The 13564-nt window shown below is 38.4% G+C and overlaps 1 protein-coding gene across 1 annotated transcript; it reads left to right on the top strand.

Moving 5' to 3' along the window:
• Positions 1-11404: 11404 nt before the first annotated feature.
• On the top strand, positions 11405-12337 carry LOC129629010 (olfactory receptor 491-like). The gene has a single exon (XM_055548751.1). It carries the CDS (start codon positions 11405-11407, stop codon positions 12335-12337), a length of 933 nt encoding a protein of 310 aa, XP_055404726.1.
• Positions 12338-13564: the final 1227 nt, after the last annotated feature.

Below are 13564 nucleotides of genomic sequence, written 5' to 3'. Positions count from 1 at the left end.
TTGCAGTATCTTAAAAACATACACTAACCATAACACCCAGCAATTACAATCCTAAGATTTTTCAAAGAGAAATGAAAACACGTGTCCTCACAGAGACCTATATGGAGATATTTCAGAAGCTTTACTCGTAATTGCCAAAAACCAGAAAATCCTCAAATATGCATCACTGACTAAACAGGTATAGGTTCTACTTTCATGTAGTGAATATGTTTGAGAGGATTATAACACCATCCAGACTATCTGTAACCTGTCATTCACAATATTCACGACATCATTCAAAACTGCTAAGAAATTAAAAAAAAAAAAGCTGGGGAAGGGGAAATATATGGCCTGTGCTCAAGATAAAGGGTTGGAAACCAACCTCAAGGAAGACTGAGAACAAAAATATAAGCTTCCATCTCAGGAAGCTTATAAAGGAACAACAATAAATAGGAAAAAAGCATATGGAATTCCCTGGCGGTTCAGTGGTTAGGACCTGTGCTACCAATACAGGGAGCACAGTTTCAACCTCTGGTGGTGGAAGTAAGATCCACACGCCACACAGCATGGGCAAAAAATATATGTGCATATATGAGTAATGAACAAATATAAATCAAAGAAAAAAAATGTTCCATCAGTTCCATTCAGTTCAGTCGCTCAGTCATATCCGACTCTTTGCAACCCCATGAATCGCAGCACGCCAGGCCTCCCTGTCCATCACCAACTCCCGGAGTTCACTCAGACTCATAAATTTGCAGTTTCATTCATTGAAAAACCCGTAGGAGTATTTATCAAGGAAAAGCCAAAAATTTTAACTATCAAAATAATACATGCAAAAGGGGGCATAATTACACATTCCATATATATTAAGATGGTTAAAAACAGATATTATGAACAGTTTATATTAATAGATTTAGTAAATAATGAGAAGTAAATATTTTCTAGAAAAACACAATGAGAAAAAGAAAAAGACTAGAAAAGAAAAACAAATATGTCTTTCTTCAGGTTGGGAGGACGGACATAGAATAATCTAGCAATAAATTTAGTCGGAAACATTGTTTCTTCAACTTTTATGCAGCAATTTTAACAATGTCATAATGATCTAATTTTTCAGTAATCAACAATATACCCAAACCTGAAATGCTCTTCCTACCTAATGCAAGAGGCACTCAATCGCTAAATTGCCAGCATTTCATGACAGCATTCAACTTCAGATTAGTCCCTCCTCTTACTCTCACCACAGAATTAGGAACCTGTTCAGAACTGAACCCCACAGCACTTAATCCCTCCTCGTTATCCTTTTTTTTTTTTTTTAACTTTACAATATTGTATTGGTTTTGCCATATATCAAAATGAATCCCCCACAGGTATACATGTGTTCCCCATCCTGAACCCTCCTCCCTCCTCCCTCCCCATACCATCCATGTGGGTCATCCCAGTGCACCAGCCCCAGGCATCCAGTATCGTGCATCGAACCTGGACTGGCGACTTGTTTCATATATGATATTATACATGTTTCAGTGCCATTCTCCCTTCATTAAGAATCCAAATCTTTCAAAAGGCATGTGCTTTCTGTCAACTGTCAGGAGACATGTGGTAGTTACTTAAGAGAGTCCTCCCTTTCTACACTGACTCGGTAAACTTAATTTTGTTGGACTATACGTTTATTTCTAGTGACCTTTGGTTAAGCTTAAACGCAGTAATTTCACATGTTTAGATTGAACTTGTGGAACAAAAATGAAAAGTAGTGAAATTTAGGATAAGAATATGATAGGCTTCATAAGGTGACTATGGATAAATGAAAGTAATTGAAATCAAGAAAGTAGAAGAAATTTGAAGTCAAGTTGTCAATTGAAATATTCAAATGATTAGAAGTTGCCTTCACTCATGACAAAGATAGAGATGGAAAAGAAAATGATCATGGAGGTGTTAAAGTCCTCAGGGGATGAGGAAAACAGGGAGATCAATAACAGACAGGAGGTCCCATAGCTGGAATGTCATGACTCTCAAAGGAGGAAGTAGTTGGGATTGAGGATAAAATAGAACAATTTGCAAAAGGTAACAGGGCTCCTCCCAAATCTGGTGAGTGTGACCTATCACAGTCTACACTTCTAGGCACTTCATTCCATTTGTCACATTTTGAGACACATCAATAACGTTAGGTAACTTTTCCAGATAATTATGTGCTATCCCTTTGAAATCTCATGAATAGACTATAAAATATGAATTATTAACCCCATTTTACAAATCATAAAATTGAGTCTCTAAGAAGTAAAACAATTTTAAAGAATTCATACACCTCACACTGAACCCATGATTGTGTGCGCTCAGTGACTTCTTGTGACCCCATGGACTGTAGCCCGCCAGGCTTTTCTGTCCATGGTGATTCTCCAGGCAATAACACTGCAGAGGGTTGCCATGCCCTCCTCCAGGGGATCTTCCCAACCTAGGGATCAAACCCAGGTCTCCTGCATTCCAGGAAGATTCTTTATCATCTGAGGAACCAAGGAAGCCCAGGACTCTTGGATACAAAAGCCACACCTAGTATTTCTCAAGCTATTTAAATAAAGGATCCATTTTTACCAAGCATCCATGAGTCAGTACTTTTTAGGAAAACAGTAAAACGAGGACAACTGAAAAAAAAAAACCCTAAAATACGATAGTATAAACCCATATTAAAAATTACTGAAGCCAGCACCCTTAAAATTACTTTCTAAAATTTCTATAAAGAATATAAATGGTTCCCCACAACTCCTGTTCTTATTGGGTCCTGGACTGACAATAAGTAGTTTGGCAACCAGCACCAGCCCAAGGACTATAAATACACTTTGAGTAATAGTGGACTGTGCTTTGTTCTGCTTACTTTCTGCTTACTTACTCATATTACTCCAGGACTTTCCCCACTACCTGACGTTCTCAACTAAAGAAACTTTTTTGCCTACAGAGAGGAAATTAGAGCCCTGTTAGCACTGACTCTGGTCCCCATCTCCCACCAAATGTCTATTTCAAACTTGGTTTATTCTCCAAGTTTCTGAACAAAGCTTCCATCAGGATCCTCAGAGATACACCTTTTGTTAGGAACTGGACCTTCCACTTATGCCACCTTAATGAGATACCTGGCTCCATGAGTCATTTCTGGAGAACAGTCCCAGGAATTTATCTCAAAGGGACAAGCAACAACAGTCCTAGGGGATTCTATTAGAGCCTTCCTTTCTCTCCCAACACACAAAAAAGACACTCATCCTCACAGAATGTATGTAAGTAACCATGTTCCTTAATGGAGGAGAGCATTCAATGGTTAATTAACATTGTCAGATATTCAGTGCACAACTACTACACAAGTAAGTGGGAAACATCTGCTTCATAAAGTTCTCTTTGGAATTCAGCATCAGCAATTCTGGCTCTAAAAGGTGAGTGCAGTAATCATGGATTTTATTTAAATAATTTAAATTTTCACTTGTTCTATGAGAAATTAAAAATGAAAGAAACTCAACAACTTTGTTTTGTGACCCCTGTGGAAACTGTGGCCTCAGCAAGATTTGCACTGCAGGGAATAGAGCCACAGACATGGAGAACAGACGTGCGGACACAGCTGAGAGTAGAAGAGGGTGGGACAGATCGCAAGAGTAGCACTGAAACATATACACTACCAAATGTAAAACAGAAAGCTGGTGGAAAGATGTAGCATAACCCAGGGAGCTCTGCTCAGTGCTCTGTGACACGTAGAGGAGTGGAATGCATGGGGAGTGGGAGGGTCATTCAAGAGGGAGGGGACATATGTATACTTATTGCTGATTCATGCTGCTGTATGGCAGAAACACAACATTGTAAATTATTGTGCTATCCTCCAATTTTAAAAAAATTTTAAGAGAGAAAAAAAAATATTTGCACTGCAGAATTTTGGGTGTCATTCTGGATACCCAAAGCAGACTTCCCATTCGAACCCAGAGTGCAGTGTGGAGGGTCTTCACAGTCAAAGCCACTGCTAAGCTTGTGTAACTGCAGCTATGAAAAGGAAATAAGAAAGAAATGACTTGATATTCAGGTTTATGAGGCTCTTAGCCCTATTCCCCCTGGTCATTATCAAACATAACCCATTCATTGAGGGAAACTTTTGGGAAGAGTCAGAATCCCTGAGCCAAATAGGGAAGCATAAATGGGATGCCACAGAGCTCTAGGAAGACCTGTAGGTAGTTAGTGGAGAGGAAGGAAAGGGCAAGAATCAGCCGTTAGATTATGCATATAACTATGAATGACATGGTCCAGAACTAAGAAGGCATCAGATACCATGCTTCCGGACTTCTTTTGGATTTGTGAAAAATTTTCTGACATGTGTTGAAAGAAAATTTATACTTCTCATAAAAATTGTAAACAATTGAAAATCTATCCACTTTCATTTTTACTTAATGAAAATAGTTACTTAGCCCTAATGTCTGGCCAAACACCTTTAAAGATTTTGCAGATGGATATCATTTCTTTTAATCTCACAACAAAGTTGCTTTATGGGGACAATTATTCCCATTTTACAAAAAACAAAAACAAAAAAATGACAGAGAGATTTAAGTGTCATGTGGAAGTGACAACAGTTGGACACTGGGAGGATCTGAGTTTTTCATTTCCAGTCTCCATGCTCTCAGCAAAGACTGAAGCTCACACAGGGTGCACAGTGAATGCACAGTTGGCCTCCTTGAACTCTGCTTGAATCAGAAGGCAAAGAGCACACATGCTCAGCGCTTGGCTCAGTCCTCAGATGAGATTCTGTCAAAGAACTAAGACCCACCAATGGAAATACTAAATACTCTTCTATTCTAAAGCAAGAAATTTTCAAGAATTTTGAAGACATTTGCATTGATATTTGTCATTTTTGCTAAATGTTTCACGCTTTAAGAATTAAAATAATATTGTAAGCAGAATATTGTCTCTTTACAAAAATTAGAACCAATAACACTGAATAGAAAATGTTTAATGTTACATGACTCTAAAGCACAAGTTGAAAGGAAGATATAAGGAGATACATTTTGAAAAGTTATTAGAGACAGAATATGAAGCTCCATGAACACCACACTTGAGTTGAACATATATTCTATCCAGCATTTCAATTATGAAGATTATTCAGGAAATTGGGACATCAGTTCAGTTCAGTTGCTTGGTCGTGTCCGACTCTTTGCGACCCCATGAATCACAGCACGCCAAGCCTCCCTGTCCATCACCAACACCCAGAGTTTACCCAAACCCATGTCCATCAAGTCAGTGATGCCATCCAGCCATCTCATCCTCTGTCGTCCCCTTCTCCTCCTGCCCCCAATCCCTCCCAGCATCAGAGTCTTTTCCAGTGAGTCAACTCTTTGCATGAGGTAGCCAAAATATTGGAGTTTCAGCTTTATCATCAGTCCTTCCAAAGAACACCCAGGACTGATCTCCTTTAGAATGGACTGTTTGGATCTCCTTGCAGTCCAAGGGACTCTCAAGAGTCTTCTCCAACACCACAGTTCAAAAGCATCAATTCTTTGGCACTCAGCTTTCTTCATACTTGATTGATAAAACTAAGTGAATATGCAAATTACAAAATGTAATATATACATGATTACAAATATGTCAATATGTGCCTGCATGCATGCTCAGTCATGTTTGACCCTTTGCAATACCATGAACTGTTGCCTTCCATGCTCCTCTGTCAGATTCCCCAGGCAAGAATACTGGAGTGGGTTGCCATTTCTTTCTCCAGGGGATCTTCCTGATTCAGGCATCAAACCTGTGTCTCCCAAATCTCCTGCATTGGCAGGTGGATTCTTTACCAATGAGCCACGTCAGAAGCCCCAAATATGTCAATACTATTAACATATGCCTCATAATTAAAATAAATCAATTTGGATTTTGATGATTGTTAAAGTTGAATAGTAGGTAAAATTCTCTTTTGTTTTTAACTATATGTGAAAAATTAAAAGAAAATGCAGGTAAAAAGAATTTGTAGATCTTTGGAATTTAACTACATTTAGCTGAAATTAATGGAAAGAAAAGTGTACATAAGTGAAGTTTTCAAATCTCGAGAGTAAATCTCAGATTAACTTATTTCATTTTATAATACTTGCTTGCAGAAACATTTTAAAATTATTTCTATACTTCTCATTCTAATAAGTATAACCTTTTAATATTTTCATTGAGTCTTTAATATGGCTCCAAAGGTTACATTGGACTGTAGTAATTTCTGTTTATTCTCTTAATAATTTATCATTAATTCTACTTTCTCAGGACTGTTTCAAAACAGAACTTTGCCTTTGTCACAACACAATGGCAAAACATGGAGACAGTACTGAGCTCTTTAGAGAAACTACAGCCAAGAAGTAAACAAAACAATGAAGATAGTTTAGCATGTTGACTTAATATTTTCATTACTGTAAATCATGGAGATACTCAATGGAGAACGTAGAATATACTTTTGAATTATGCCTTGAATAAATAGAATGTGTCATATTTTACAATATTTAGCCTCACTATTACTTTATCCAACATGTGGGATTACAATAGTTCCTATAGTTAAAAGTTAAGAACAGTTATGTGTCCAAAAACAGTGGGTGATTAAATTAAGGGCTGGAAGTGGAAGTCTTAGTCACCCACTCGTGTCTCAGACTCTTTGTGACCTCATGGACTGTAGCCCATCAGGCTCCTCTGTCCATGGGATTCTCCAGGCAAGAATACTGGAGTGGGTTGCCATTCACTTCTCCAAGGGATCTTCCCAACCCAGGGATTGAAGCTGGGTCTCCTGCACTACAGGCAGATTCTTTACTGTCTGAGCCACCAGGGGGCTAGTGACTCATTATTATGAAGCTCTCAAACACTACATGAGGAATTATAATGTAATAAACTTTTTATGGGCTTCCCTGTCTGCTCAGTGGTAAAGAACCCACCAGTCAATGTAAGAGACATGAACTTCCCAGCCTGGGAAATCCCATGGAGAGAGGAGCCCGTGGGCTACAGTCCACGGTGTCACAAAAGAGTTGAACATGACTTAGCAACTAAATAACAAAGTTTTTATATGAAATGCAAAGAAAAATAATGACATTAAACTTCCATCTGCAATGTTATAATAGTTATATTAAAATATACAAAGGAAAAAAATTCCTGGAAATAATTACTAAATTTGTTTGTTTATTGTTTTTGTTTTGTTATTTTTTTTAATTTTATTTTATTTTTAAATTTTACATAATTGTATTAGTTTTGCCAAACATCAAAATGAATCCGCCACAGGTATACATGTGTTCCCCATCCTGAACCCTCCTCCCTCCTCCCTCCCCATACCATCCCTCTGGGTCATCCCAGTGCACCAGCCCCAAGCATCTAGTATCGTGCATCGAACCTGGACTGGCGACTCGTTTCATACATGATATTTTACATGTTTCAATGCCATTCTCCCAAATCTTCCCACCCTCTCCCTCTCCCACAGAGTCCATAAGACTGTTCTATACATCAGTGTCTCTTTTGCTGTCTCGTACACAGGGTTATTGTTACCATCTTTCTAAATTCCATATATATGTGTTAGTATACTGTATTGGTGTTTTTCTTTCTGGCTTACTTCACTCTGTATAACAGGCTCCAGTTTCATCCACCTCATTAGAACTGATTCAAATGTATTCTTTTTTAATGGCTGAGTAATACTCCATTGTGTATATGTACCACAGCTGGCTTATCCATTCATCTGCTGATGGACATCTAGGTTGCTTCCATGTCCTGGCTATTATAAACAGTGCTGCGATGAACATTGGGGTACACGTGTCTCTTTCCCTTCTGGTTTCCTCAGTGTGTATGCCCAGCAGTGGGATTGCTGGATCATAAGGCAGTTCTATTTCCAGTTTTTTAAGGAATCTCCACACTGTTCTCCATAGTGGCTGTACTAGTTTGCATTCCCACCAACAGTGTAAGAGGGTTCCCTTTTTTCCACACCCTCTCCAGCATTTATTACTTGTAGACTTTTGGATCGCAGCCATTCTGACTGGTGTGAAATGGTACCTCATAGTGGTTTTGATTTGCATTTCTCTGATAATGAGTGATGTTGAGCATCTTTTCATGTGTTTGTTAGCCATCTGTATGTCTTCTTTGGAGAAATGTCTATTTAGTTCTTTGGCCCATTTTTTGATTGGGTCATTTATTTTTCTGGAGTTGAGCTGTAGGAGTTGCTTTTATATTCTTGAGATTAGTTGTTTGTCAGTTGCTTCATTTGCTATTATCTTCTCCCATTCTGAAGGCTGTCTTTTCACCTTGCTAATAGTTTCCTTTGATGTGCAGAAGCTTTTAAGGTTAATTAGGTCCCATTTGTTTATTTTTGCTTTTATTTCCAATATTCTGGGAGGTGGGTCATAGAGGATCCTGCTGTGATGTATGTCAGAGAGTGTTTTGCCTATGTTCTCCTCTAGGAGTTTTATCGTTTCTGGTCTTACGTTGAGATCTTTAATCCATTTTGAGTTTATTTTTGTGTATGGTGTTAGAAAGTGTTCTAGTTTCATTCTTTTACAAGTGGTTGACCAGATTTCCCAGCACCACTTGTTAAAGAGATTGTCTTTAATCCATTGTATATTCTTGCCTCCTTTGTCAAAGATAAGGTGTCCATATGTGTGTGGATTTATCTCTGGGCTTTCTATTTTGTTCCATTGATCTATATTTCTGTCTTTGTGCCAGTACCATACTGTCTTGATAACTGTGGCTTTGTAGTAGAGCCTGAAGTCAGGTAGGTTGATTCCTCCAGTTCCATTCTTCTTTCTCAAGATCGCTTTGGCTATTCGAGGTTTTTTGTATTTCCATACAAATTGTGAAATTATTTGTTCTAGCTCTGTGAAGAATACCGTTGGTAGCTTGATAGGGATTGCATTGAATCTATAAATTGCTTTGGGTAGTATACTCATTTTCACTATATTGATTCTTCCAATCCATGAACATGGTATATTTCTCCATCTGTTAGTGTCCTCTTTGATTTCTTTCACCAGTGTTTATAGTTTTCTATATATAGGTCTTTAGTTTCTTTAGGTAGATATATTCCTAAGTATTTTATTCTTTCCGTTGCAATGGTGAATGGAACTGTTTCCTTAATTTCTCTTTCTGTTTTCTCATTATTAGTGTATAGGAATGCAAGGGATTTCTGGGTGTTGATTTTATATCCTGCAACTTTACTATAGTCATTGATTAGTTCTAGTAATTTTCTGGTGGAGTCGTTTTAGGGTTTTCTATGCAGAGTATCATGTCATCTGCAAATAGTGAGAGCTTTACTTCTTCTTTTCCAATTTGGATTCCTTGTATTTCTTTTTCTGCTCTGATTGCTGTGGCCAAAACTTCCAAAACTATGTTGAATAGTAATGGTGAAAGTGGGCACCCTTGTCTTGTTCCTGACTTTAGAGGAAATGCTTTCAATTTTTCACCATTGAGGATAATGTTTGCTGTGGGTTTGTCATATATAGCTTTTATTATGTTGAGGTATGTTCCTTCTATTCCTGCTTTCTGGAGAGTTTTGATCATAAATGGATGTTGAATTTTGTCAAAGGCTTTCTCTGCATCTATTGAGATAATCATATGGTTTTTATTTTTCAATTTGTTAATGTGGTATATTACATTGATTGATTTGCGGATATTGAAGAATCCTTGCATCCCTGGGATAAAGCCCACTTGGTCATGGTGTATGATCTTTTTAATGTGTTGTTGGATTCTGATTGCTAGAATTTTGTTAAGGATTTTTGCATCTATGTTCATCAGTGATATTGGCCTATAGTTTTCTTTTATGTTATAATAGTTATATTTATATTAATAAATAATTAAATTAATTGTTAAATTTAAATTTATTTAAATATAAATTAAAAATTATTAAATTAATAAAAATAAATAAATATAATAGTTATAGTTATATTAAAATATACAAAGGAAAAAAATTCCTGGAAATAATTACTAAATTTGTAATAGTTAACTTGTGTGATAGTAGCCAGATTTGAGAGGAATTTTTTTTTTAATTTCCAAGTGTTTTTCCCCAATATAATTATTCAATTTTCATTTAGAAGCAACATAAGCAATTATTTTATTTATGCCACACTAACAGACTTTCTCGGAGAAGGCAATGGCACCCCACTCCAGTACTCTTGCCTGGAAGATCCCATGGACGGAGGAGCCTGGTGGGCTGCAGTCCATGGGGTCTCTAAGAGTTGGATACGAATGAGCAACTTCACTTTCACTTTTCACTTTCATGCATCGGAGAAAGAAATGGCAACCCACTCCAGAATTCTTGCCTGGAGAATCCCAGGGACCGGGGAGCCTGGTGGGTTGATGTCTATGGGGTCACACAGAGTTGGACACGACTGAAGCAACTTAGCAGTAGCAGCAGCAGCAACAGACTTTCTATACACTAATACATATTTAATCTCTTTCTTTTCTACAGGACTTGGTTTCTCTCAACAGGGAACCTAAATTTTATTCATCTCTGGTTCCCCACAGTATAATCATTACATTGTATAAATCATGCATGAATTCATTTAACAAGTTTCTCTTCAGCACATTTTGCTCTCAAGCACTACTCATTTGTGACACAGGGATAAAACACATTATTGTTAAGGAGAATCTGCATTAACTGGGGGTAGTGAAATGTAAATACACAAACAACAACAAAAAAAAAACCCATAACTCTATTATAAATAATGTCAATATAGACATCTTCAAAGTGTGATATCAACACAAAGGAAAGTTTTCTGATTAATTCTTAGAAAGCAGAGGCAGATTTGGAGATAAATCAATCTCAAGGATGAGCGGAAGCCACCCAGGGTACGAAGGTGGGAGGTTTGAGGCCATCCAAGTGGGAGAACAAGGATTAAAGGCCAGAGAAGGTAGAGTTCACTGAGGGGACTCTAAAGAGTTCAGGAAGGTTGGATTGGTGCAAGTGTTGGATGGAATTATCCAGAGAAAGCCAAGAGTCATATGCAGAGGATACATCAGAAAGTGTACACTTTCCTCTGCTAGAGAGGTTACGTTTCCTCCTAAAGCCTGAAAAAATCATGACATTCTTAGAAGAATCCCTTTGGCAAAACTTGCTCTTAATTTCAGGAAGAGATTCCTTTGGCAAATACATTGTGAATTATAAGAACACAAGGATGAAGACAAGGAGGTAAACAGATCAATGTAAAGGGAAAATGAACAGGATTTCAGCTGAAGTAGGCACACTAGCAGTGGAAGTATAAAAATGAATAAAGTGGGGAGCTAAATTGTAGATTTAGAAATAATCAAAAAATCATCTACAGCACCGTATTTACAGACTAGGAAGAGGAAATAATCAGTGTGAGTGGCTCTGAGGAATAACCAAAGAAATTTAGGAAGAGCCAAAGAAAACTGGAAATGTGTAGAATGAATGCATTAAACAAATGAATATTCACATTTCCCTCAACAGGAACAATTCCCAGAGGACATGGAGGCTGGAAACCACACCAGTGTGACAGAGTTCATCCTTTTGGGGTTAACGGAGGATCCTACACTTTGCGTTCTCTTCTTTGTGGTATTTCTAGGCATTTATGTTGTCACCTTAATAGGCAATATCAGCATAATCACTTTAATAAGAAGTTTTTCCCATCTTCACACCCCCATGTACCTCTTCCTCAGTCATTTGGCTTTTGTAGACATTGGGTATTCCACATCAGTCACACCTATAATGCTTATAGGATTCCTCAGACATAGACTGGCCCTCCTTGTTTCTGGCTGTGAAGCCCAGCTCTGTTCTGTCGTCATGTTTGGGACAGCTGAGTGCTTCCTGCTGGCTGCCATGGCCTATGACCGGTACGTGGCCATCTGCTTGCCCCTGCTCTACTCCACACACATGTCCCCTAGAGTCTGTGTTCTCTTGGTTGGGGTATCATACCTGGGTGGGTGTGTCAATGCTTGCACATTTGGTAGTTGCTTACTGACTCTGTCTTTCTGTGGGCCAACACAGGTAGACCACTTTTTCTGTGATTTCTCTCCTCTGTTGAAACTTTCCTGCTCAGAGGTCTCCACTACTGAAATTATCCCTTCCATCTCTTCTGGCTCCATCATTGTGGTCACAGTGTCCGTCATAGCTCTCTCTTACATCTGCATCCTCAACACCATCCTGAAGATGCGCTCCACTGAAGGGAGACACAAGGCCTTCTCCACCTGCACCTCTCACCTCACCGCAGTCACTCTCTACTATGGAACGATTACCTTCGTTTATGTGATGCCCAAATCCAGGTACTCAACTGAGCAGAACAGAGTAGTGTCTGTGTTCTACACAGTGGTGATCCCCATGTTGAACCCCCTCATCTACAGTCTGAGGAACAGAGATGTAAAGGAGGCCCTGAGAAAGGCAATGTTCAGAATATATTCTTAGGATCCATTCTTAACATTTCAGGTGATCTAGAAATTTATGTTTGGCAGCATCACACCAATTGCTTAAATTGAAATCATAATACTTTTAAAATTTTATTGAAGTATAGTTGATTTACACTGTTATGGTGATTTCTGATGTACAGCAGAGTGACTTATGTATACATATATATTCTTTTCCATATTCTTTTTCTTTTATGGCTATCACAGGATATTATATATATTAATAGTTCCTGTGCTATACAGTAGGACCTTGTTGTTTACGCTTTCTATATATACTAGTTTCAATCTGCTAATCCCAAATTCCTAATCCTTCCCTCCTCTGCTCCCTTTCCCCTTTGGAAACCACAAATCTGTCCTCGATGTCTGAGAGTCTGTTTCTGCTTCACAGATATATTCATTTGTGCCATATTTTAGATTTCACATACAATTGATATTCAGTTCAGTTCAGTTCATGCACTCAGTTGTATCCAACTCTTTGTGATCCCATGGACTGCAGCACGCCAGGCCTCCCTGTCCATCACCAACTCCCAGTGTTTACCCAAACCCATGTCCATTGAGTCGGTGATGCCATCCACCCATCTCATCCTCTGTCATCCCCTTCTCCTCCTGCCCCCAATCTTTCCCAGCATCAGGGTCTTTTCAAATGAGTCAGCTCTTCACATGAGGTGGCCAAAGTATTGGAGTTTCAGCTTCAACATCAGTCCTTCCAATGAACACTCAGGACTAATCTCCTTTAGGATAGACTGGTTGGATCTCCTTGCAGTCCAAGGGACTCTCAAGAGTCTTCTCCAACACCACAGTTCAAAAGCATCAATTCTTTGGTGCTCAGCTTTCTTTACAAGTCCAACCCTCACATCCATACATGACTACTGGAAAAACCACAGCCTTGACTAGACGGACCTCTGTTGACAATGTAATGTCTCTGCTTTTTAATATGCTGTCTAGATTGGTTATAACTTCCTTCCAAGGAGTAAGCATCTTTTAATTGGTATTATTTGGTGTATGTATGTGGGGGGGGGTGTGTGTGTGTGTGTATATATACACACACACACACCACATTTTAATCTATTAATGCGTCAATGGGCATTTAGGGTTTTTCCATGCCTTGGCTATTATAAATAGTGCTGCTATGAACATAGGGATGCATTATATTTTTTAATTATAGCTTTGTCTGGATATATGACCAGGTGCGGGATTGCTGGATCATATGCCAACTCTATTTTTAGTT

The sequence above is a fragment of the Bubalus kerabau genome, chromosome 15 (genome assembly GCF_029407905.1).
Source record: "Bubalus kerabau isolate K-KA32 ecotype Philippines breed swamp buffalo chromosome 15, PCC_UOA_SB_1v2, whole genome shotgun sequence".
Classification (NCBI taxonomy): Eukaryota; Metazoa; Chordata; class Mammalia; order Artiodactyla; family Bovidae; genus Bubalus; species Bubalus kerabau.
The sequence above is the reverse complement of the archived record's forward strand: the minus strand, read 5'-3'. Positions and strand labels throughout refer to the sequence as shown.

Excerpts from the sequence above, each read along its gene's own strand:
- LOC129629010 (XM_055548751.1), top strand. The coding sequence starts at position 11,405 with ATGGAGGCTGGAAACCACACCAGTGTGACAGAGTTCATCCTTTTGGGG.